A 23,051-nucleotide genomic window follows, 5' to 3' on the forward strand; every position below is an offset into this window, starting at 1 on the left:
TTTGTGTACATCAAATAAGAATCCAGCTAATTCATTACACGAGTACAGTTCCCTCACCTGATCTTCACAGCTACTTTTGCAGTAGGTAGAACATGTATTATTATCCCTGTTTTAAAGATACAAGAAATCCAGAGGACACGGATTGCCAAGGCCACACAAGGAGAATTCAGGAGAAATCTGTAACTAGGTTCCAGGTTTCTGACTTCCAGGCTAGTGTTTGTTCCACTATACCAATTTGGATTATACCTAAATGAACATGGAGAAGCCTCTCTCCTAAGAATCTCCAGGAGTACTGTAAAGAAGCTGAGAAGACTCCCATCCACTTTGAGCTTTAGCCTATGGTCAAGACCATACCCACCAAGACCTCTTCAGTATTCTGAAGATTTTGAAAGATCCAAAACCTCAGGCAAGGGAACCCACATATGTCTATATTCACAATCCTTGGCAATCAATGCTCAAGTGTCACAGGAGCACTTGTACACCCATTTGCTCCTAGAGACATGTCCCCACTCCCCCTGGAAATAAGGAAAAACACATTATCCCCAACATTTCCTTCCTAAATAAAATTCTGGCTCACAGGTAAAAATCTTGCCCCCATCAGGTTGTGAGCTCCGTGAGGACAAGGACCAGATTTCTCATGCTTATTGCTACATTCTTTGTACTTTGTACAGTGCCTGACAAATTTCTATAAATATCTACAAAATTAGTTTTTTTTAAACCTGCTGTTAGAAGCTAATGGATTGTCCATGGAGCATGACTATCCATAAGTTGAACCCTTACCTGACCATAAGTTGCATTTACCTGGCATATATGAAAATTAACTCAAAATGGATCAAGGACCTAAATGTAAGACCTAAAACAATAAAAGTCAAAGGAAAAAAGAATCTAACAACAACAACAACAACAACTCTGCTGCTAGAAGCTAATGGATTGTCTGTGGAGCACAGCTGTCCATACAAAAAAATTAGGTTTCTGTCAGTTTGGATGTCATATAAGACAAAACAGAAACAGACTCACACATGCAGAGAACAAACTAGTGTTACCTTGGGGGGAAAGGGGTGAGGAGAGGAGCAAAATATGTGAAGGGGATTAAGAGGTACAAACTACTAGATATAAAATAAATAAGGTACAAGGATGTAATGTTCAGCACAGGGAATACAGTCAATATTTTAATAACTTTATTTGGAGTATAATCCATAAAAATATCAAACTACAATATTGTAGTTTGAACACTTGAAACTAATATAAGTCAACTACGCCTCAATAATAATAAGAAGAATAAAAAAGATAAGATAGTAATCCTCAAGAGTAGCTGAAACTAAAGTTCAACAAAAGGCCTGTCTGACTGCTCATTTGGATAGATTTCCATGTATTAAAATATGGTCAGGGCGGGCTTCCCTGGTGGCGCAGTGGTTGAGAGTCCGCCTGCCGATGCAGGGGACACGGGTTCGTGCCCCGGTCCAGGAAGATCCCACGTGCGGCAGAGCGGCTGGGCCCGTGAGCCATGGCAGCTGAGCCTGCGCGTCCGGAGCCTGTGCTCCGCAACGGGAGAGGCCACAACAGTGAGAGGCCCGAGTACCACAAAAAAAAAAAAAAAAAAAAAAAAAAAAACCATGGTCAAAAAAGAAACAAACACTGGTTTCAAAAATAAGCCTCTCATCAAAAATCAGTAAGAGGACTTCCCTGGTGGCGCAGTGGTTAAGAATCCGCCTGCCAATGCAGGGGAAATGGGTTCAAGCCCTGGTCCAGGAAGATCCCACATGCCGCGGAGCAACTAAGCCCATGAGCCACAACTACTGAGCCTGTGTGCCACAACTACTGAAGCCCGTGTGCCTAGAGCCCGTGCTCCGCAACGAGAAGCAACCACAATGAGAAGTCCCCGCACCGCAATGAAGAGTAGCCCCTGCTCGCCGCAACTAGAGAAAGCCCGCGTGCAGCAACAAAGACCCAAAACATCCAAAAGTAAAAATTAATTAATTAAAAAAATACAAAGTATACAATTCAATTTAAAAAATCAATCAGAAATGCATGTGTTGATATGCTACAGAAACGTTTCCTGCAAGGACAACTCTATGTTATGTATTCCAGGGCAAATAAATAAATAAGGATTCTCCAGTAAAACCATAAGGCTTTTAATAAATAGATCAGACCTTAGAACCCTAGATGAGAGCTATTCTCAAAGCCTTACATCCCAGCTAAAGCTCTCTCATTCCTGGGCAAGAATGCTACAATGACAGGGAAACAAATAGACAGGGAAAGAGCTCTGGATTAGGAGTCAGGAAAACTAGATTTATAGGTCAAGCTTCACTACCTTTCACAGTGTGAGAGCTTTTGCAAATTACTTCACTTCTCTGGGTCTCAGTTGCCTCAACTGTAAATGAGTGGAATATTTCATTAAATGTGCTTTCCAAGTCTGGATTTTATTATTCATTCTGCCTGAGAGCAAGAAAGAGAGTCGGAAAGGGAGAATCGGGGAAAAGCTTCACAAAGAAGATAGCATTTCAAATGGTTCTTAAAGAATAAGCAAGGTTTAGATTGGCCCAGAAAAGGAACAGACCAATTCAGGAAGAAAGGAACAAGGGTGGCTTAGATGCAGAAGTGGGAAAACACAGGCCAGTCTACAGGCCAGTAACAATCCTAAATACTAGTATTTTCATCTATCAGTTGTGTTTTTTCATAAAGCTAAATTTATTTGATATAAAGGACTATACTTTTTGCTATGTATATTCTCATGCAGTTATTTTTAATTGAGTGATAGTGACATAAGTTGATATTTGTGGTTTGAAAAATATCCTTACTTCATAAAATTTTAAATTGGCAACTCTTTGGGGGTCTCTGCTGAAAAATTCATTAAATTTTAAAAAATCTCAGACTTCCCCAGTGGCGCAGTGGTTAAGTATCCACCTGCCAATGCAGGGGACACGGGTTTGAGCCCTGGCCCAGGAAGATCCCACATGCCGCAGAGCAACTAAGCCCGTGCCCCACAACTGCTGAGCCTGTGCTCTAGAGCCCGCAAGCCACAACTACTGAGCCCACGTGCCACAACTACTGAAGCCCGTGTGCCTAGAGCCCCTGCTCTACAACAAAGAGAAGCCATCGCAATGAGAAGCCCGCGAACTGCAACGAAGAGAAGCCCCCACTCGCTGCAACTAGAGAAAGCCCGCGCGCAGCAACGAAGACCCAACACAAAAATGAAAGTAAATAAATTTTTAAAAAATTATATTAAAAAATTATTTTAAAAAAAGCTTGAAAAGATAGAATGTCAAGGCCATGAAAATCAAGAAAAGACTAAGGGACTATTCTAGATTGAAGAAGACTAAAAAGAAAAAAAAAAGACTAAAAAGACATGACAACCACATGTCATGTGTAATTGTGAACTAGATCCTTCTGCCATTAAGGACATTATTAGGACAACTGGTAAAACTTCAGTGGAGTGGAGTCTGAGGATTAGATAATAGTGGTGTATTAGTGTTGATTTCCTGATTTTGATAGTTGTATTATGGTTATATAGGAGAAAGTCCTTGTTGGAAATACACACTATTCAGGGTCTGCAACTTACTCTCAAATGGTTCAAGAAAAAAGTTATTTGTATTGTACTTGCAACTTGCCTTTTTTTCTTTAAGTGTTGATCCTGTTTTATTATCTGACTAGAAAATTAGACAATCCACCAGTCGGAGGGGATGGAGGAGCTTAAACTTGCTCATTATTGCCAGCTCCAGCCCCACCCTGGCCCTTCTTGGCATTTCTTCCTCTTTGTGAGGCCTCACGGTAAGGCGAGAAGAGGGAAAAGACAGAAGTCCTTCTGGGAGTCCTGGCAGACAATGAAGGACTCATGTTCACTACCTGCTTACAAACCCTGATATGGTGCTGGCAGATCAGCACTCAGGCATGGTGAATACACTTGGCCAAGGCAAACTTGAAGACCTCTCCAAAATATCCTTGATTTTCAGACCCAGGTAATCCAGCTTTACCTTGCCCTCGTACAGCACCTGGATGCAGGCGAGTCACTGCAGCAGGGTGTTGCTTTCAAATAGAGGCGTTCAGTAGCGGCTCTTGGCCAGAGTAAAGTTGACCCTCCAGACCTCATGTTCCTTCAGAGCCCATATTCGCTGATTAGCTTCAGCTCTTGGTTGAAGTGGGATTTAAAAGGTCTCAGGGGGGGTCACACACACTTTGCTACAGACGCAGCACCAGGCCACTGGCATGTCAGCTCCACTCTCCTGTCTCTACCTAAGCACAGACCCCAGTACCTGAGGAAGAGCTATACTTGTAACTTTTCTATAAATTTAAGAATGTTTCAAAACTTTAAAGATTCAAAATATAGACTAGAGAGGGCTCATATATATAGGGCCGCAAATGCTTAGTTTAAATTTTATTCTGTAGGTCAGGAAAAGTCAGAGAGGTTCCTAGACTAAAGGCTCTTCCTCCACCTCAAAACATTTTACCTATTAAACTCCCAATCCACAGAGGACTGGAAATGGACGATCTTTGCCAGAGTGGCCACCCAATGATCAGTGCCTACTGCTTGCCAAATTAGGAAAGTAAGGGAGTGAGAGGCTAGTCCTTACTCTCATAAACTTAAAATCTTTAATTGGAGAGATCTAAACCACCCACCACATCAGGCCAATATTGGGAAAGAGCAATCAAGAACAAGAAAATGCAGAAGTAGGAAATCACCAAAGGAATGCAAAAGAAATAACTTAAGTGTGGTCAATTATGAAACACTTCCTAGAAATGGTGGATTTGGAGCCAAGTTTGAGAAAAGAAGTTAAGTTCATTAGAGGAAAGAAGGACATTTTGTAAAGTACAGAAAAGTCATATGTGGCTGCCAGTCTTGAATCCTTCTGCCTAACAGTGCCCTTAGACATGTGTAATATGTATGAGTATTAGCACCACCTCATAGTAATAAATCTTTTCAGTGTGTTTTCTTGTCTTTCATCTCAGCTAATCCTTGTAGCAATTTTTTGAGATTGGCAAAACAAGATTTGCTATCCCCATTTGAAAGGTCAGAAAACTGAGGCTCAGAAGGGTGTCATCACTTGCTGAAGGTCATAAAGCAATGGTTGGGACCTCTGCCTGCAGGTCCTCAGGTAGGCTTTCTGGGTTTTGGTTTTTGTTTTTTCTAATATATACATGATCAAGAGAGTGATCTTTTCAAAATGTAACTCTGATATGTCACATCTCTACTTGAAATTCTTCATTGTCTACCTAGCACTTGTCACAATTGCAATTTTACATCTCTGTGTATGAAACACAAATTTCTGATCCTCCCCCAAAACTTCTCCTCCCAGTTTCTTCTCCAACTCAACTAATGGAAATTCCATCTTTCCAGTGCTCAGACAAAAAAACCTTTGTTTCTTGACTCCATTCTCTTATACCCCACATCAAGTTCATCAGCAAATCCTATTGGCTCTGCCTTCAAAATATTCCAAAATCTGGGGAATTCCCTGGTGGTCCAGTGGTTAGGACTCCACACTCTCACTTACAAGGGCCCAGGTTCAATCCCTGGTGTCTCACGGAACTAAGATCCCATGAGTCACACAGTGCGGCCAAAAAAATAGAAATAAAAAATCTGACCACTTTTCACAGCTTCTACTGTTGTCTCCATTACCATATCTTATCTGAACTGTTGTCAGTGCCCCCTTACTGGTCCCCTTGCTATTGCCCTGTGCCTCCCACCCACTATTCTCAAGGTAGTATGCAGACTATATATAGTAGATATTCAGTTTAAAAAAACTGTTTAATGAATGGATGAATGAACACATCTCAGCTAAGGAAAGGATGTTATTTCTTTGAGGTTTGCCCTTTAATGTGTTAAGCCTTATAAATTATCATTATAAATTGTAGTCAACATTTCTAAAGCCAGCCCTAAACCATCTAAGTAAACTACTGGCTAGATAAGTGACAGATTGTCAAAGAAGCTAAGTCTGTGAAGTAGAAGCATAGTGTCTATAACAAAGAATGTAAGCGTTCTTCTGTCCAGAACAAGTTACAACTGCTATGTGACCTGGCAAAGTCACTTCTACTCTCTGAGCCTCAAGCTCCTCATCTGCCAAGTGTTCTTGTGAACCATACCTAGGTTCAAAAAAACAAGGGAACAATTATACACGTACAACACAGAGGAGACATAGTTTATTATTAGAATAAATAGAAAACTCTTAGGCATTATGGGAGATTGTAAATAATTCCCTGTCCAGGGCATACCATAGGTAGAGTACTTAATAAATGATATTGGCCAACTAGAGTATGTATACAGGAGACCAACATGCATGATGAAGGAGTTGTTCAAGAAACTATATCATACAAGGAACCTGGGAATGTGGACTCAGGACTACCTCATCCATAAAACAAGAGCGCTGACTAGGTCAGGGGTTTTCAAACTGAGTTCTGCAAATCCACGGAGGTTCCACACATATATCTCACAGGGACCACAGTGACAAGGTAAAGAAGCCAACAGAATGTAGCTCTGGTCCTCCAATCTATGCTTCAACCAGATCAGCTCTGCTTTTTTCCTGTTTTAGGAATGAGGCTTTGGCATAATGGTAAAAATAGCTAACATACTGTTTGCCAAGCACTAAGCCCTTTACACAGATTATTCCAATTATTCCTCACACCAATCTAGGAACCGTTATTTTATTTTTTTGGTTGTGTTGGGTCTTTGTTGCTGTGTGCAGGCTTTCTCTAGTTGCGGCGAGAGGGGGCTACTCTTTGTTGGGGTGCGCGGGCTTCTCATGCGGTGGCTTCTCTTGTTGAGGAGCATGGGCTCTAGGCACGCAAGCTTCAGTAGTTGCAGCACACGGGCTTCAGTAGTTGTGGTGGTGGGCTCAGTATTTGCAGTGCACAGGCTTCAGCAGTTGTGGCTCGCAGGCTCTAGAGCGCAGGCTCAGTAGTTGTGGTGCACAGGCTTAGCTGCTCCGCAGCATGTGGGATCTTCCCCGACCAGGGATCAAACTCGTGTCCCCTGCGTTGGCAGGCAGATTCTTAACCATTGCACCACCAGGGAAGTCCCTAGGAACTATTATTGTTCCCATTTTACACATGGGAAAACTTAGGTTTAAAAAGGTGAGGCAATTTGCTCAATTTGTGGGAGTAGTTACTGAAACCCAAGCATAGACCAGATCCTGTCAATCACTATACATATAATATTATATTTGAATAAAAGGATTGTAATGTTTTTAGAAAATCGAAAATTACTGAACTAGATGATCTTCAAGGCATCTTCTAGATTTAGATATCTATAATTCTACATTCAGCCTGGCAAAGGGATACTGCCCTCAAATACCTGAAGGGATGTCTTGTGGAGAAAAGAATGGGATTATTCTATGTGGCCCCAGAGCAGAGAACTAAGACCAAGGGAAGAGGAGAGAATGGGAATAAAGTTATACGGAGGTAATATATCTAAGAACTTTGTAACAGAGCTGCCTAACAATGGGATAGGTATTGTGTGAACTCTGTGGTCTTGGTAGTGTTCCAGAATCAGAATGATCACTTATGAGAATTGTTGGGGATGGAGATACTGGGGCTACAACTCCTGCTTTGTACAGGAAGTGGACCTCAAAGGTCTGGGAGTGAGAGTCTCAAATTCTCACAGAGGTTCAAGGTATCAGACGCTAGGGATCATTACCAGTGACCAAACTCTCCCATACCAAATCCAGGAAAAGGGAGAAGGCCCATCTTCAGCTCCAAGCCTTCTGTATTTACTGCTGTAAATGTGAGGCTTCCCTAAGGCAAGAACCCATGCTCCCACCTAACTACCTGCTCTCTTCAAAGGACAAGAGGCCAGTACTGGGTTCCTCCCCTTCCCCCAACCTCTCCTAGCTGCCTTGCCACTGCAGTTCCCTACATTTGTGATAGAAATTCTGAAGGTCAGTGACAGAAGTAACTTTAGCAAGTATCCTGTTCACCCCAGACAGTTTACCAGTGAGATAAAGAAGGCTCAGAAAAAGGTCATTATCTAAAGCCATTCTCCTCATTAAATATCTACTTTACTGGTATAAGAAGTCAGCCCAGACACAAACTCAGGTAGCTGACATGGCTCAGGACACTGAGTCAGGCCTCAAGACAGTCTCCATTTATTACACACTTATTATTACATATGTTAGTACATATATTAATGTATAACATATACTATTATTATTATACTACATTTATTATTCATTTCCCACCTACTTCCAAAAAGTGACTAGTGACTTGGACAGCACAGTCTACTTGTTTCATTTTTATCACTTTAGGGAGTGGCTCTTTAAGGCATCAAGAGTCTGAAACTCAGGGGAAGTGAGAGAAGAAAATTAGAGATCCACCTTAAACATGAAATCCTCCAGCCCTCCTCCACAATCTGCCCGCCTGATTCAAGTGGAGAAAGACTGTTCCCAGCAATAGTTACTTCCCCACATATCTCCTGTTAGATTAAAGCATTTATGCTAAAGTGTTCATATTACCAGACAAGGGGATCAGATTCTCTTCCTCAGCTTCTTCATCCCTTCTAAAATCCTCCTCTTCTTTCATCATCTCAACAGAAGCCCAGCCTGCCTATTGAGTCACCATAGAGTCATTATAGGTTGCAACAGAACTTCTAAAAACAACCTCCTCTTCAGAAACAATCACAGAATCCTGAAACCTCAGTGTTGGAAGGGACCTTGCAGAGTATCAGTAGTTCATCTCCCACAAAGGGAAGGCCCAGAGAGGGGAAGAGAATGGTCTGAGGCCATCTTCTTTCTCAAATGAGTGTTTTTCCTTAGCAAGTACAGTAGACCCTAGAACAACATAGGGGTTAATCTGCATATAACTTACAGTTGCCTCTCCATATCCTTGATTCCTTCATATCTGCTGATTTAACCAACCACAGACCATGCAGTACTGTAGTATTTACTGTTGAAAAATATCTGCGTATAAGTGGACCCATGCAGTTCAAACCCACATTGTTCAAGGGTCAAATGGTATATTTGAATAAGTAAATACACTATTGTGAAACCAGTGGAGATATAGATGGAGGACAAAAAAGTCCCTCCCTTCCCATAGTGATCAACTAGTTCACTGAACTAGTGATCAACTAGTGATCATCTAGTTCACTGAAATGAACTCCAGAACATGGACCTAGATAATTAACAGAGTCCTTGGACATGAATGCTAAGATAACACACTCTAGGGCTCTGGTTTTCCATGTCACCTTGACAATCTTCTCCTTGTCAGACCATGGGCTTATCTCACCTTCCCAACCATCCCCACACCTCCTCAAATACACACACTCACACATACCCCACCAGGATCTGGACGGTTCTAAATATCATATTTTGGAACTCATACTCAGGAACATACAGGGATCCTGAGAGCAGAGCTTCTGTCCTAAAGTCACCTGCTTCTCAGAAGTTTCTAAGGAAGGACTGAATAATAGAGCCTGTGGTGAGATATTTCAGTGATTTCAGCTGAGGTTGAAGGGGGAGATGGTATAGAGATAATGATAGCCATAGGCAACCACAAAGCAAAAAGTAGAAGGAATGGACTATACCAAATATTTTGGCTTTGGAGATTGGGTTCCTCTCCTGGAATAACCTAGAAACTGAGCAGCTCATATAAATCACCAGAATAATAGCCATCAACCACTCTTTCCACCCACTCCCCATAATCTCCCACTGCTTACTTAATCCCCCAATCTCCCACTGTTTGCCAGTATCCCTTTAACTCCTTGAGCTACCTCTAATATCCCTCACCGACTATCTCTCCCTGAATTACTTTTCTAATAACTTTGTTACTGATTTCCTTCTCACACGTACACACATAAATCCCCACGAACCTGCCATGTTAGGGGGAAGAAAGTGCAAGAGAGGTTAAAACCAAAGTCTTAAGGGCAAATTTAGCCTCTGGATCAGATGACTGTGTGCCTCTGAAAGAGGTAAAGTGTTATATAGACTAAGGGGACCCTTGACTCTTCTCTCTCACTTTCTCTGTCTGTGCGCCCACCATCTACACACCCAGTTACCTATGTTGGTTTCTTTCCTCTAAATTACTCTAACATTTCATTGTTCAATTCCATTCCCACCAACAATATCCCAGCTCAGGCATCTCTACCTTGAATAACAAAACTCTCAGTTCTCTGACTTTCCACTCTCACTTCCATATGAATCCAGATTAATCTTCTTAAACCCAGCTGTGACTGCATCATTCCCCTGCATAGAATCTTTCCTAGGTCTCCAAAAATAGTCAAGATGTCCCATTCCTGGACCTCATCCACTGCTGAAGATAACCTTGACTCCTCTCTCTCTCACTCCTCAAATCCAATCCAAGTCAGCAAATTCCATGGGCTCTTCACTCAGAATAGATCCAGATTTTGACCACTTTTAACCACCTTCAAGCTACTACTAAAGTCTAAATCACCATCATTGTTCAGCTGGATTTCTATAATAGCCTCATAATTGATCTCCGTGCTTCTATTCTTGCCCTTCTACAGTCTATTCTCAACACAAAGACAGATTCTAAACATAATTCTAAACATAAGTCAAATCATTTTTACTTCTATGCTCAAGATTGTCCAGTGGTTCCCCATTTCACTGTGAATAAAACCCAAAAGTCTTTCAAGGTTCTATACAATCTAGTGTCCTGCTGACCTCATTCCCTACTACTCTGTTTTTCTAGCTAATACTGCTTCAGCTACACTAACTTCCTAGCTAGTATTCAAATACCCCAGGTAGCAGAACACTCCCACCTCAGGGCCTTTGCACTTGCTCCTCCATGTACCTGGAGTATTTCCCTTTCCCAACCCAGCTATGGGCATAACACTCTCCATTTCCTTCATATCTCTGCTCAAATGTCACCTTTATCAGAGAGTGCTTCCCTTATCAATCCCCATTCTTCATCGTCATTCCTTTTTCCTTAAACTGCTCTGTATTTTTCTATAGCACTTATCGCTACCTGTCACATATTTATTGGTTGGTTTGTTTATTGTCTGTCTCCTTAAGCTGGAATATAACCTCCACGAGGGCAGAGAGTTTGTCTGTTTGTTCAAAATACTTCCTGGTACATAGTGAGTTCTTAATAAGTATTGAATGAATAAATTGTTCCCTACATAAACCCTTTACTCTAGACAGACTTGGTCATCTCACTGTCCTGATAATAATAATAATGGCGGCTAATATTTGAGTGCTTTCAATGTGCCAGGAATTGGACACATGGGTTTGTTATCCTTTTCAATCCTGTTCAGCTGACAACTCCATGAGATAAAAACTATTTTTATCTACATTTCACAGTTGAGAAAACTGAGGCTCAAAGAGGTTAAGTAACTTGTGCAAAATTGTAAAGCTAGTTAGTGGCAGAAACAGGACTCAAATTAGGTTAGTTTGACACCAAAACACATTCTCCTAATTTTATGTTATACTGCCTCCCTGCAATGCTTTCTCCCTTCTGTGAACTATTAGTAAAAGTGGCTCTGTGCAATTTGACCCATAATTGCTTTCAGGCTGTTTCATGTAGGCCTGTCTGGTCTTCCCCAATAGAATGTAAATCTATTTTACATTCATTAAAGGGTCTGGGCCATTTGAACCTGGTGACACCATTTATTTTACATTTTTAAGCAAATTAATTTAAAGTTAATTTAACTAATATGACTAATTTCTCTTTTCAATGGTCACAGCCAAGTACTGCACAGCTAGAATAACGAAGTACTGTTGATCCTTGAACAACCCGGGTTTGAAATGCATGAATACATTTATATGCAGACTTTTTTCAATTGTAAATACTACAGTGCTACATGATCCACTGTTGGTTGAATCCGCAAATGTGGAACCTCGGATACAGAGGCTATGGAGGGCCAGCTATAAATTACATGCAGATTGGATTGTGCAAGTGTTGGCACCTCTAACCCTCGAGTTGTTCAAGGGTCCACTGTAGTATCATATGGTAAAAAGAGAAGTTGACTAGGAGTGAGGATATCTGGAGATTAGTCTCAGCTCTGTCTCCAAGCAGGTTTATCACCCTTAAGCAAATCACTTAGCTTCTCTGATCCTTAATCTACCCATCTGTAAAGAGAGCTGGCCTAGATGGACTCTAAAACAGTCACTTCAAATTCTAAAAATACTGTTCTTCCGTGAGTATTTACAATGTGTCAAGCCAAAAGTAAAAGGCCAAATTCTTCCTTAATATTGTTCTATTTTGGCTTATTGGAGTACTTTCCTAAGAGCACTATTTCCTTTGTGGATTATTTCAGTATGTATATAAGATATGCCCTAAAACAAGAAGTGACCTACAAATGTGGTTTTCTAATGCCATTATAGCTATCTAAATGCCTAGGTTGAAAAGAAAGTCATACTATGGCTCCATAAGAAGTATATCAACTGGAACAAATCACTGAAAAGATGTCACTTTAAAAGCATTAATAGAAATTAGAGCGGGAAGAAGGTGGGCTCCAAGACAAAGGACAAAGGAGAAAAACAGCACTTCAGAGAATAAATTATATGATAGAGAGTTTGAAAAATATTGAGTATATGATAAAGGCAAATAGTGCAAGAAAAATGGCAGGTGATTTTTAACTTCTGTGAAAAAAAAATCTTTACATAAAAGGAACTGCAACTGTGATAGATTATTCTAACATAAACATTGATTTTTAAATCAACTAAAAAACAGAGGTATAATTATATTGAGGAGATAAGAGAAGGAAGCTGGAGGAGTATACAAGAACTGAATTCTCATCTATCATAAAAGGAAGTCAATACTTTCTAAAAAAAAAGATGAAGAAATAGCAGTGTAAGCATATTATTTTTAAAATATGGCGGTAGAAAAGGGAAGTAACCAAGTATCTCGCATGTTTGCACTTTACTTTCTTTTAACAAATGTGATTTATTTGTAGCTTGAGAATTGAATAATAATGGCCAGTGTGGTACTTGTCTCCACTCTTCTTACCCTTGTACCATAACACCTAACATAGGGCTGTGTACCCAATATCTTTAAAAATTCTTATTGGTTGAGTGACCAATGTAAAAATGGAGTGAAAATGTCTTGTTTTTGCACTGGAAGTAAATGTAGAGACTATATAATCAAGTTCTTCCCAAATTGGTGTTCCATGGAATACTGCTTCTTTTGATGTTAATAGCATGCTACGAAATGTGTTTGGGGCTCAAATAAACTTTAGAAATCCCATGTTAAAATTAATCAGGTGTCTTTACTGTAGGACTTCTTGGAGTCTTTACTATATTAATATACATTGGGAATCCCACAAAGGTAATTTATTATGTAGTGCTTCTCAGTCTCATTTGTTTCATGAATCAAGAAGCCCCTGCTAATATGTCTAGTAGTTAGTGAGTGGTTCCTAGAGCATTCTTGGGAGAACACTGACCTAATCTACTCCTTTCATTTTACAAATGTGGAGACAGGCTCTGTTCAGGTATGGATGGTAGGGGAACTAAAAGAAGGGCCTCAGCATTCTGCAGCAATATCCAGTGATTGGACAACTCTGGCCTGTGTTTTTCAGTCTTTCATCTTGCACCTGAATTATTTCAAACCAGGTAACAAATTTAGACAAAAGCATCTCCTCTGCAAATCTTTAAAGGTTTTTTGATCCCTAAGGAACCTAGGAGGTGGGCCCAAGTGTCAGCTGGAGCTCAAGCATAAAGTCCCAGGGCAGGAGCTAAACAAAGTCTCAACAGGCATAATAGGCCATGACTTTCAGTGGCAAAGTGACCCCAAACTGAACAATGGTAATGTGATAACAGACCACTCACATCTGTATGTTGTTTTCCAATGAACAAATAAATGCTTTTACAATATCATATTTGATTCTCATAACAATCTAGAGATAAATACAAGAGTAGAATTATTACCCCCATTTTATGAATGAAGAAACTGACTTTCAGAGAGTTAAATGCCTTGCCTAGGGTTACAAAGCAAGTGAATGGCACAGTTGGAATAAGAATCTGAGTTTCCTATCTCTCAGGTTAGGGCTTTTCTCAATATATCACACAAACTGGGCAAACTTTTACTGACTACCAATTTAATTCTTCCATGAAATACCAACGTGCTCCAATTGGCTTACTTAAAAAGAAATAGATCAATTCCAAAGTGCTCATGGTTGGTGGCAGAAGCAACACTCCAATAACTGGAACTTCAAGATCCTATATCAGGTTCAGTTTTGTAACACCTCCTCTAAGCTATGTTGCTAGGAGGAGGGGGGTCTCAGTTTCAGTTGGGGAGGCAGTGTGGCCTAGTGTTAAAAGCAAGGAATCAGACAGACTTGGGTTTGAATCCTGGCTCTACCAGTTACTCATGCTATGACCTTATTCACTATGAAGCACAGATGTGTGCTTCACTTCTTCAGCTACAAAATGGAGCAAAGAATACCTACTTTGCAAAGCTAAGTTGGGAGGCTAGTATAAGACATTAAAAGGATAGTATAGTGTCATGGTTAAGAGTATAAACTCTGGAATTGTGCTACTGGGGTTTGAATCTTAGCCCTGCTTCTTACTAGTTGTATGACTTCAGATAAGTCATTTATCTACATCTCAGAATTTCAGTTTTCACATATGTAAAATGAGGAAAATAAATAATGTATTCTTAGTTGCTGTGAGCATCAAATATGATATTTGCTAAGCACTTGAGCACAGTGTCTGGCATATATCTCAATCAAAGGTAATGATGATAACAGTGGTAGTGGTAGTGAAAAATCCAATAACCATTTTTCTCCCAAAGCAAGAATGAGAAAGAAAGCTACTTAGTACTGTTCGCTTCCATTTACCCTCTCACCTTGTTCCTCTCCAAGTTAAGAACACTAGACTAGAAGTCAGGACACTTGGCTTTGAATGTCAATTCTGTCACATTCTAGTTATGTGATTTTAGGGAAGTCATTAACTTACTTGAGGTATTTTTCCTCACCTGAGACATTAAGTTAATGATACTTTGCTTATTCTTCTGGGTCATTGTAAGCATCAAATGAATTCATGGATTTTTAAGGTACTTTGTGAACTATAAAACACTATATAAATGTGAGGATGACTTTTTATCTGCCACAGGCTATAAAATAGATGTTTTTACCAGTAAAAAGCAACTTTATCGCCAAGTTTTTTCTCGTAGACAATTCGATCCAGTACATTGTAGCAGACGTTGGTAGTTGCTCCTTTCATCCACTCAATAAAGATTTTCCCTTTAGTCATATCAAAGTTGTACTGGAGGAATGGACCAGGACATGGGGTCTTCCAGTAAAATTCCTTGGCAATGTCTCCCCAAAACTCTGCAACAGAAAAGGAAGCCCAGACATCACTTAGCTTCTCAGACATATTTATCCTCAGATGGCTTACCAGTCTATGCACAGGACCAAGTCACAACTCCGCCCTGTACTCTAGGACCTACCACCTGGGTCCCTCCTCTACCTATCTATCAAATCTTAACACCCACCACACTCCTAAACCACCTTCTATTCCCATGGGCTGAATCTTGACTCAAATTTCTTCCCTCCCTTCTCAAAACTGCCACTCCATTTTTCACTGTCTATTTAAATTGTAGCCACAATGCCTAGTACGTTGTAGTCAATCAGTAACTTTTTAAATGAACTAATTAGGGAAAGGAAGAAATCCTTTACCCACAGAGGCTTCCATGACATAGGAGGCTTAATTTGTTCATTCACTCTCAGCAATTATTTAATGAGCATCTCTTTCTCCTACTACTACTTGCCCAAGTGTTACTTGCTAAGTGCCAGATGTTGCTTTAAGCTCCTTAAATGCATTATCTTATTTAGTTCTTACTACAACCCTAGGAGGTAGGCCTTATTTTCATTCTTATTTTATTGATTTGAAAATCGAGGCTCAGAGAGGTTAAATAATTTGCCCAAGGTTATACATTTACTAAGTCACCATTTGAACTGCCCTGAGGAAGACATTGTTGCTAAAATCTGAAAGATGAATAGGAGTTTTTCTCCACGCCCCCACCAAGAAAGACATTATTATGGGACAGAAAAGAACCAAGGGTATGCGTTAAGAGGAACTCCCTTAGGCCGAAGCACTGAGAATTACAGAAAGAACAGCAGGAATTGATGCATAAACTGGGCAGATAACGCAATCCTTCTAAGGAAGAATTCTAAGGAAGCTAAGGATTCTAAGGATTCTAAGGAATGCTTCTAAGGAAGCATAAAGAATTTGCTATTTACCCTAAGAGCAATGGAGAGCCATCATAGGAGTTTAATCAGGAGAAGGACATGATCAGATTTACAATCTTGAAATATTTGCCTGGCTACTTTGGAGAAAAGGTACTCAACAGGTTAAACATACAACTGCAGAACACCTAGGATAATCTCAGTACTGGATCAGGAGCTAGAGGAGAGAGAGACTCTTAGAACCATAATAATGGAAGGAACTTTAGAGGTTATCACCCCCTCATTTTACTGATAAGAAATCAAATTTATAGAGGTAAAGTGACTTGTTCAAGGTTAGATGATTTAGCTTATATAATCTGATTAAAGAGATAAGACTAACATAAAATATTTTTGAATATACAAGACAGAATATAATTGAAAGCTAAATCACATGGAGTACAATTTGCAATGAATTAAAGAAATCCAAATTAAATCAACCCCAAGGTGCCATTATATGCCAATAAAACTAGCAAAGACTAAAAGAAAGATTAAACTCAATGCTTGAGTGGCCCTAGAAAACAGATACTCTTCTATGATAACAGCATTATAAGAAATTAGCACAATTTACTGAACAACAGGGCAATGCCTGACAAGAATCATAACATTTTTAATACCCTTTCATCTGCTAACTTACCTTTGGGGAACCCACTCTAAGAAAATAATACCAAAGAAAAAAAGAGATTACTCAAGAGATGTTTATACTAACACTATTTATAATAGTGAAACTAGAAACAACCCTAAAGCCCAATAATGAAAAAACTGATAAAAACTAGCAATACTGGTAGTGATAACAATAGAATACTAAATGGCCATTAAAGAGGGAACAAATGGGTCTAACTCTAAAGTCCATGTTGTTACAACTACACTGAGTATGTGTGTATACTCAAAAATATTTTAAAGTGATAATTAGTACGCATAAACTATGTAAAACTATATATGAACCACATTTATGTCCATCAACAAGGAGTGAAGAAAACTGAGTTTTATGATCACTTAGTTTTTTTTGTTTTGCTTTGCTTTGCTTTGTTTTGTTTTTTTTTGGCCACGCCACGCTGCATGTGGGATCTTAGTTCCCCAACCAGGGATCAAACCCGTGCGCCCTGCAGTGGAAGCTCGGAGTCTTAAACACTGGACCGCCAGGGAAGTCCATGATCACTTAGTTTTAGTTTTTGTTTATTTCTGGTGGAGCTGTTGAACTCTGGATGTTTCTTTGGCACACATTCTAAGTACTGAAGAAGTTTAGAAGAGGAAAAGATGAAAATGGTCTGGGATGATCAGGGAATGCTCTGTGGAATTGTTGGGGTTTGACTAGGTAGAGAGGAACAGAAGGGAATGGGCAAAGGCTAGGAGATGGGAAAGGGACTTTTGTGTATCCAGTATATCAACAAGAATGACCTGTGGTAGAATGAGGGGTATATGATAGGGAGTAGCAGAAGATAAGAATAGAAAGGTGGGGTGGGCTAGTTATCCAGAGACTCTGAAAGAAAGGCAGAATTTTAATTTGAAGCTGTAGGAAATAGGGAACTATTACAAGTTTTTGAAGTGACATATGAAAGCAGTGTTTCCATAATATCAGGCTAATAGTGTTTAGATAAATCTAAATCTAAATCTACCAGAAATATTGGAAATGAGTGAGACTAGTGGAGAGAGAAGCAATTAGGAGTCTGCTCCCTTGAATTAAAAGGGTCTATGGGAATGGAAGAAAAGGTAACCTGAGAGAGATTTTGAAACAGTATTTGACAGAATTTGGTGAAAGGCAGCCTGCGGATCAGGGAAGAGGAACAGCATAGCTATTGGGAGAACAGGTTCTGCAATCAAAACTACCTTGGTTCAAATCACAGCTCCACCACTAAGTACCTGTGTGACCTTGTGCAATTAAGTTAACCTCTCTAAGCTTCAGTTTCCTTCTCCATAAAATGGGGATAATAGTCTCTACATCAAATCAAACAGAATTTGTGCTTAGTAAGCAGTAAGCAATCTATAAATAAATAAGATATACAGATAGATAGGATCTGGGATGGTGCCATTGACAGGGATTAGAAAATTAGGGAGGAAAGCAGGTTTGGAAGGGAAAATTGGTAAATCTGAGTCACAGTCCTATTAAATATTGTATAACAACAGGGTGTGTGAATAAAATGCTCTACAGACCTATGAAATTTGAGACTAGAGCAAAAGTGAGATCCTGGATACAGAGCTAAATATGTAGAAAAGGAGTTCTTGTGACAGTAATAGCTCACCCCTGGGGAGAAGATATTTGCAAATCATATATCCAATAAAGGGTTAGTATTCAAAATATATAAAGAACTCATACAACTCAACAACAAAAAAACAAACAACCCAATTAAAAAATGAGCATAGGTGCTGAATAGACATTTTTCCAAAGAAGACATACAGATGGGCAACAGGCACATGAAAAAATGTTCAATATTACTAATTATTAGGGAAATGCAAATCAAAACCACAATGAGATATCACCTCCACCCGTTTGAATGGCTATTATCAAAAAGGCAAGAAATAACACGTTTTGGAAAGGATATGGAGAGACGAAACCCTCATACATTGTTGGTGGGAATGTATATTGGTGCGGCCACTTTGGAATATGGCGATTCCTCAAAAAATTAAGAATAGAACTATTATACAATCCATTATTCCACTTCTGAGTATTTTTCTGAAGAAAACAGAAACACTATTTTGAAAAGATATATGTACTCCTATGTTCATTGTAGTAGTATTTACAATAAATAGCCAAGATATGAAAGCAACCTAAGTGTCTATTGATAGATGAATGATAAAGACGATGTGATATATAGAGATATATATTTATTATATGGATATATGAATATTACTCAACCATAAAAAGAATGAAATCTCACCATTTCAGACAGTTAGACAAAGACAAATACCATATGCTTTCCCTCCTATGTGGTATATAAAAAACAAACAAAACAAAATAAATGAACAAACCAAACTAAACAAAAACAAACATGTAGATACAGAGAACAGATCAGTGGTTACCAGAGAGGAAGGTTGGGGAGGGGAAAATGAGTAAAGAGGGTAACTATATGGTAATGGATGGAAACTAAATTTTTGGTGGTGATCACACTGTAGTGTATACAGAAGTAGAAATATAACACTGTACACAGGGAACTTAAATAATGTTACCTCAATTAAAAAAAAAATAGCTCACCCCTGGGAAACAGAACTCATGACAGGAGAAAATAGAGAGGGAAGAGAAGTGAAAAGGGGTCTGAGGTAGGAGGGGAGGGATAAATTAGGAGTTTAGGATTAACGTATACACACTACTATATGTAAAATAGATAACCAATAAGGACCTACTGTGTAGCACAGGGAACTATACTCAATATTTTTTAATAACCTATAAGGGAAAAGAGTCTGAAAAAGGATATACATAAATAACTGAATGACTTTGCTGTATACTTAAAACTAACACAACATTGTAAATCAACTATACTTCAATAAAAAAAAAAAAAAGAAAGAAAAGAAAAGAAAAGAAACAAGCTGGGGACATCTAACCTGAAAGTGAACTTAGATTAGGGGGTGAGACTATAGATTAGATCACCTCTCTGAGAGCCAACCAGGCAGTCTCCATTGGAAAAATGAAGATATTATTATAGGACCAGTATATTAATTGGTCTTTATATTTTATTCCTAGAGAATCCCAACAAAAACATGGTGTTATCCCAAGAAGTCAGAATCCTGGAATGGCTGGTGGATACAGGTGTGTGATATAAGTGTGTTTTATGAAAGTTCCATGTGATTGTGTTTTTATTTAAAGATATTGGCTCATTTCCCTATTAAAGGAAGCCTACTGTGAATTCTTTTATAAAGCGTAGAAACTTTTGGCAAGGAAAGAATTATCAACCAGTTGACTCTTTTAAGTGTAATATTTGTCTAAGGTGTGGTATACATTAATGAGCAGTAAGACACTCTTTATGTAGGCAAATTTAGTCAATAAATATCTATACGAACACCTTAAAAAAATAAGAGGTCTGAGGACTCAAACTTGGACACTGCATGCAGCAATCAACCACTCTACACTTGATTCAGTCTCATCCTGCATTACTCAATAATTGCTTCATCCACTTTGTTCCTATTGTTATCAGACTAACCGCTATTTAGTGAACGCTACTGTGCATCAGGCACTCTATAATGCACACTTCACTTATTACTCATTTTTGCCCTCAAACGAAACTGTGAGGCAGGTATTATTACCTCTGTCTTATAGATAAAGAAAAGGAATTCCAGACAGGTTTTAAAATCTGCCTAAGGCCACACAGTAAATGAGTGGTAGAGCCAGGATCTAAATCTAGATTTTTCTGAATTTGATTCGGTGGCTCATGCTTGTCCCACTGCCAACATCATGCTGCCTCCCACCTCAGCTACAGTTGTGACCCCTAACCCAGCTTGAGGGCACAGATGGGGAATTTTCCCCACACGTTCTTAAAGACATGGAACTACCTATCGGAATTTCTGAGTTATCACAATCCCATCCCTAATTTTTTTTAAAAAGACAACATTTTAGTGACTTGTTCAGTCTTATATGGTAGTTTCGATTGGGATTTCTAAAATACTAAAAATAGATCTGGGACTCCATTACTAATTTGGGGACCCTGGGATGGGACCCTACTGCCCCTCAGCAGTGGAGACTAACTTCACAGGTTAAAGGTGTCAGAAGGCACTGGGTAGGCTGGTCTGAAAAGCGGCTAAGAAAATTCTCTTTGTGGCCCGCCTCTCCTCAAGGCGCTCTGCGCCCTTAAGAACCCGCCTTTTCACCTGAGGAAGTGTTCTCTTCTTAGGACACTTTCACTCTCCTCACAAAACCTGCATCTCCTCACGAAACCTCCAAGCCGCCAAGGAACCCCCCCAATTCCTAGGGAACCCTCATTTCCTACAGAACCCTCCTTCTCAGAGAACCCCCCTCTCCTCCCGGAACCCCTTTTCCGAAATTCTTCCCTCACAAAACCTCTATCTTCTCACGGACCCCTCAGTTTCCCAAGGGAACCCCAACTCCTCACTCTCCTGTGAGCCCCCCACTTCTCTCCTCCCTGACGTCTCTCAGGCCCTCCCGGGCCCGGCCTCACCTCTCGGCTCCTCCAAGGAGCGCCTGTGCAGCTCGCGGTAGCGCTGCAGCGAGGGGACGTGCGCGGAACGGCTGACCTCGGGCGGCGGAGACCAACTCCGCGCCCGGCTCCGGGCTCCAGCCTCCTCCCGAACTCCGCTCCCACCGCCGCTCCGGCCCCGCTCCTCGGGAAGCCCCATCAGCTCAAGTTCCGAAAACCGTAGCAGCCTTGGCGGTCTCAGCGGAAGACCAGGAGGGGGAAAACAGGCCGACCGAGGGGCGGGGCCTTCGGAGAAGGGCGGGGCCTGACAGCAGAGGCGTGGCTTAGGTATGTGGCGGGGGGAGGTGGCCCGGAGGGGCGGAGCCATGCCTGGTGGAGGTGGGACCAGGGCTAGCAAAGAGACCGATAGGGAAAAGTCGAACATTGCTTGGGGGATGGGGCGGAGCTGACTTGCGGAAGGGGTGGAACCGCAGCGTGAAAGCAGAAGGGGAGGGGCCAGGCGTGACGGGAGAGAGGGTGGGCCCATGGAGTGACGGGGAGTGGCGAGGCTGGCTGTGACAGGGTCTACGAATTTCCATCCAGACCTAAAATGCAAAGACTCATTAAGTAAAGACTGGGAGGCGCCTTCAGTCTTTGCTAGTAAACCCATTTCATTGCATAAATGGTAAACTCAGGGAAAGGGAGGGCTTTGTACAAGATCACAGAAAAAACAACGACCGTAACTTGGGCCAAACCTAGGTCTCCTGACTCCAGGTGTTTTTACCGCCTCATCAGGCTGACGCTAAGGCTTGTGAAATGACAAAGTCTATGCAAGTAGAAGGAATCACACCCTTCTTTCCTTCCCAGTCTCTTACTTCACCAAGAGACCCCTCCCCTGCCACACCTGGGCTCAGATACCTCTGGCTTCTCTCTATGTCTTCCACTCCAGACAGGAAAGACCAGCCAGGACCCTCCATCTCCCACCTGCACTTACCACCAAGAAGGGCCCACTCCTGCCCATCGGTTCACAGAATGGCCATCAAGGCAGGAAGGATCCTTAAGTATCCAACTCCAAGAGTGATTCTGAGGCCCGGAAGCAGGCAGCCCCCACTTCCTGAAGCCTACACAGGACCCCACCTGGCCCAGCCTCCCTTCCCACCTGCTCTCTTGTTCTTTGTCCAGCTAGCTGCAAGGCCAGCACACCCTAAACTGGAAAAAACAAACAAACAAACAAACCTCCCCATGGTCAGACCTTGATCCAGAGCCTACCCAATCCTGAGGAAAGGGTCTCAGGGCTCCCGGAAGGGATACAGACCTCATGGAATAGACATGGACCCCACTGAGAAGACGATACTTCATCGAGGAGGCATTAACTGCACAAAAGGGACACACACTTCACTGAAGGTACATGGACTCCATTAAGAGAACACAGATCTTACTGGGGCATCTCAGATCTCACTGAAAGGGCTGTGGACCCTGCTAATAGGACATGAATGGCATTGAAGGTCACTGACCTTACTGAGGGGACATGGGCTTCCTCCAAAGAGATACAAAATATATAGACTTTACTAAAGAGACATGAACCCCACTGAGAGGACTCAACCCCACTGAAGGGCCTCTTACTACACTGAGGGAATGCACACCACTGAGGGGGCACAGACCTTATTTAGTGGGGACAGACCCTACTTAGGGGATCAGACTTCACTGAAGCATAATAAGCCCTATGGACCTCACTGAGGAGATAGGAACCTCTCTGTGAAGAGAAAGGCACATGCAATTGCACACAGTCCTAGTATAAACGGTCATCTTTCCATCCCACACACAAAGTTCTGGGCAGCCCTCTCCCTTCTCCCCTCTCTTCCCAGCCCTTCTTTCAGGTCCCAGAG

At 40.9% G+C, this 23,051-nt stretch overlaps 1 protein-coding gene across 5 annotated transcripts in view; it reads right to left on the minus strand.

Annotated features, from left to right (window-relative positions):
- The window catches only part of ACSS2 (acyl-CoA synthetase short chain family member 2), a 47,694-nt gene extending 26,226 nt beyond the window's left edge, over positions 1–21,468 (minus strand). For all 5 annotated transcript variants that reach the window (XM_060124901.1, XM_060124905.1, XM_060124902.1 and 2 more), the window contains exons 1-2: positions 21,208–21,468; positions 15,013–15,208 (exon numbers count right to left, since the gene is read on the minus strand). In XM_060124901.1, coding sequence (XP_059980884.1) covers positions 15,013–15,208; positions 21,208–21,385 — 374 coding nt within the window. In that variant the 5' untranslated portion in view covers positions 21,386–21,468. The remainder of the gene's footprint in view (positions 1–15,012; positions 15,209–21,207) is intronic.
- Between the last annotated feature and the right edge of the window lie 1,583 nt (positions 21,469–23,051).

This window comes from Lagenorhynchus albirostris, chromosome 15, assembly GCF_949774975.1.
Source record: "Lagenorhynchus albirostris chromosome 15, mLagAlb1.1, whole genome shotgun sequence".
Lineage (NCBI taxonomy): Eukaryota > Metazoa > Chordata > Mammalia > Artiodactyla > Delphinidae > Lagenorhynchus > Lagenorhynchus albirostris.